The following is a 3629-nucleotide window of genomic DNA, read 5'->3' as shown; positions in this document are numbered from 1 at the left end:
AATACTGTCTCCCATGAACCACACACATTTTCCACACAAATTCTGATCGCGGTATATTATAATACTCACAAGCATACACATAAAATAAAAAAAGCAGACGTGAAACAAAACTACATAAAGATTAAGTATTAATAAAGCATCAACTAAGATATCGTTCTATGGAGTAATACGCAATAATACAAATTAATGTACAGCCGCATGAAAAATTGTATTTGTAGCGTCGCATAGCTCTTTTAACTTTTCTCTTTATTTGGTGAACGACTTCCCCACATAGAAATATATTTGTACATTACACTGGATCATTAACTTAACGCAATTACTTGATTCATGCATAAGGAAACCACAATTGTTGAATTACGTAGATTTTTTTAGAAGGTAATATATAACAAAAACCCAATTATAACTAATATGGTATATTATTTACAGAACGTTTCCACTTGCTGTCTGTCGGGAATGCCAGTCTATGGTAAATATTGGAACTGAAAGTGTGAAGATCCTGAGACATGGATACAATCAATAAAGAAACGAATGAAAATGGGACCAATGAAGGATTGAATAAGACGAATTCGCTCGAGGAATTCTACTCTGGTAGTGGGATCCTTGTGACTGGAGCAACCGGATTCGTGGGAATAGGTCTACTGGAAAAACTGATGCGCGTGTGTCCACGCATCGCTGCCATTTTTATACTAATTCGCCCAAAAACTAACGAAACGATAGAACAACGATTTAAAAAGCTCACAGATGAGCCCGTTCGTATATAATACTTGTTTCCTCCAATGTTTAAGCCTGTCAGGAGCCAAATTGATTGATTGTCATTTCTGGAATTCTCGTTTTCAGATTTACGATAACATTAAAGCGAAACATCCCTCAGTTTTGAGCAAAGTTTACCCCGTGAAAGGTGACGTGAGTCTGCCAGATTTAGGTCTTTCGCGAGAAGATAGAAATCTGTTGTTAGAGAAAGTAAACATAGTGTTTCACTCCGCGGCCACTGTGAGACTCAACGAACCGTTAGACGTGGCTGTTAATGTGAATACAAAAGGTACCGCTCGTGTCATCGAGCTTTGGAACGAACTAAAGCATCCGATTAGCTTCGTCCACGTCAGTACAGCTTTTAGTAATGCGAATCTACATGAGATTGAGGAAAAAGTTTATACGTAAGAATAAGTTATATGAAAACGTTCTTCCACGGTTTACGAGTATTATATTTGTAATTATAGTTCGAAGAATATGTTCATTTGTTATTGACTTTGCAGCACGAGCTTGAAACCTTCAGACGTGATAGATATATGTGACAAATTCGACAAAACGTCGATCAACGTAATGGAAAAGAGGATTTTAAAAACTTATCCAAACACATATACATTCAGTAAGAATTTGGCAGAGCAGGTTGTAGCAAGCAAGTGCAAAGATCTGCCAGTTGCAATAGTGAGGCCAAGCATAGTTGGTGCCTCTTTGGAAGAACCATGTCCTGGTTGGATACAGGGTACCTCTGCATTTACAGGTGCTTCCATAGATATTTTTCAATAGTAACTGTTCAATACTCGTCACATTTCGGAAAAGTGTAGTTAATCTATTGTTAATCTAAAATGAGAGGATTTCCACCAGATCATACTTGTTATAGTTCAAGTTTGTTGTTGTTCACAATTATGAGAATTCATTCCAATCTATTTAGTGCTACATTTCTGATAATCGAAAATCACAAATAATTTCTAAACCAATTTAATGTTACCAGGTATCATTCTGCTAGTAAGTAAAGGATGTGTAACAGCGATACGAGGTAGGAGAGATGCAAGAATGGATGTAGTGCCTGTCGATTTCGTAGTCGACACGATAATATGTACTGCATGGCATGCCACGCTACATCCTGATCATGAAGTTAAAGTTTACAACTGCACCAGCAACGCATACCCTTTTAAGTAATATTTCTTACGAATATATTTCAACTAATGTAATTCAATTGTTACAATATTCCAAAAAATTCAGTTTATTTAAGGAATGTAGATAATGCGCAAACAAACGTAGAAAAGAAAAGTCCACTTTTGCTCTCAATACTTCAATTTAGAAAAGTAGTGATATAAAATAATATTTATATCAATTCCGTAATATTTCCCGAGGTACTCGGATGATAATAAACTTTGCATTAAGTATAATTCCAACAAATATACAAATATAATTATTTCAATTCGCAAGATGGGGTCAGATGAAAGATACCATGGTGAAATGCAGCATAGAAACGCCACTGAACGATACGCTATGGTACCCAGGTTGCCCAATGATAGCTAATAGATATATTTACAACGTTCTGAGTGTAATCCCGTATGTTTTGCCTGCATTCGTCATTGATATCTTTTTAAGACTTCGGCGCAGTAAACCAACGTGAGTATTCTCGCGATCCTCGAACAACGAGAACAATCTTTCTGGGATAATCTCTGTCTTCATCTATAATAATAATTAAAAATGATATTTCAGAATGATGAAACTTCTCAAAAATGGCAACAAACTGTTCACATCGGTAGTGCATTTCACCTTGAACGAATGGACTTTTCAACAGGATAACTGTTCCGACTTGGCCAGGAAGGTGAAAATGTTGAATGACAGCGATATGGTCAAACTGGATTTACGGGATATGAATTGGGAGAAGTACGTTGCAACTTACCTGATGGGCATTAGGAAATTTATTCTAAAACAAGAGTTTAAGTCAACAGCCCGACAACGATTATCAAGGTGCGTATAAAAGTATCTTCGTATAAAAAAATAGGAACATTTATAAATATATATATTTTCGGTTATTTCAGGTTGTACTGGGTACATCACATCACCAAAACATTCGGTATAATAATTTTGCTAAGGATAATACTATGTTTAGTGTACTGACTATTTTACTGTTTTCTCTTCGAACCAAGAACAATATAAATGGAATTTTATAAATGAGAGATTCATCATTCCGTTCATTTTGTCTTTCCACTCGTTTCATTTCTAAATAAATTCATTTATGACATTGCTTAATAAGGATGTATGTATTTATATACACACGGTTTCTGATTTATCATACATGACAATACCTTTACTCCACGATGTTTCTAGTACAATAACATCTGCGAACGTTAATACATCACCTTTAAGTGTTTGTTTAAAGATGATTTCTACATAAAAATTCTGCGGCATATCTTTACGTTATGCTAAACAACAAAATGATTATATAGAGAAAAATTGTAATATTTACTACTAATAATTTCTATATTAAATCAGTTCACTGAAAATAAATATTTTTCCGTATAATGATTAAAATTTCTTTCTTTTTCCACCAACCAAATGTTAAGAGATAATTATACTATAACAACAATAATTCATCATTGAAAATTCCTTTGAGATTTAAAAAATGATGATAGAAAATAAATATCTTTTACAATAAGATAGTTCTAAATGCCCACTTTCGTTTCTGAATTGTTTGTTCACAAACCTTTTAGTTCTTTGAGCAGTCGGCGTTAAAATATATAACACCATCGACGAAATAGGAAACATACGTGGCAGTGAGAACTGGACAAAATGTTACTTTACATAACAAGTCGCAAATAGTATACGTAGGAATTGATGTTCGGGGCACTCACCTCCAATACCCTTGTCATTCA

The 3629-nt window shown here is 34.5% G+C and overlaps 1 protein-coding gene across 1 annotated transcript; it reads left to right on the top strand.

Moving 5' to 3' along the window:
• The first annotated feature begins 436 nt into the window (after positions 1–436).
• On the top strand, positions 437–2951 carry LOC100748394 (putative fatty acyl-CoA reductase CG5065). The gene is made up of 7 exons (XM_003485824.4): positions 437–749; positions 838–1154; positions 1254–1501; positions 1733–1916; positions 2191–2376; positions 2470–2724; positions 2796–2951. Exons 1-7 carry the CDS (start codon positions 504–506, stop codon positions 2872–2874), a joined length of 1515 nt encoding a protein of 504 aa, XP_003485872.1. The 5' UTR covers positions 437–503; the 3' UTR covers positions 2875–2951.
• The last annotated feature ends 678 nt before the right edge of the window (positions 2952–3629 follow it).

This window comes from Bombus impatiens, unplaced genomic scaffold (genome assembly GCF_000188095.3).
Source record: "Bombus impatiens unplaced genomic scaffold, BIMP_2.2 scf_0082, whole genome shotgun sequence".
Lineage (NCBI taxonomy): Eukaryota > Metazoa > Arthropoda > Insecta > Hymenoptera > Apidae > Bombus > Bombus impatiens.
This window is presented reverse-complemented; position numbering and strand designations above follow the sequence as displayed.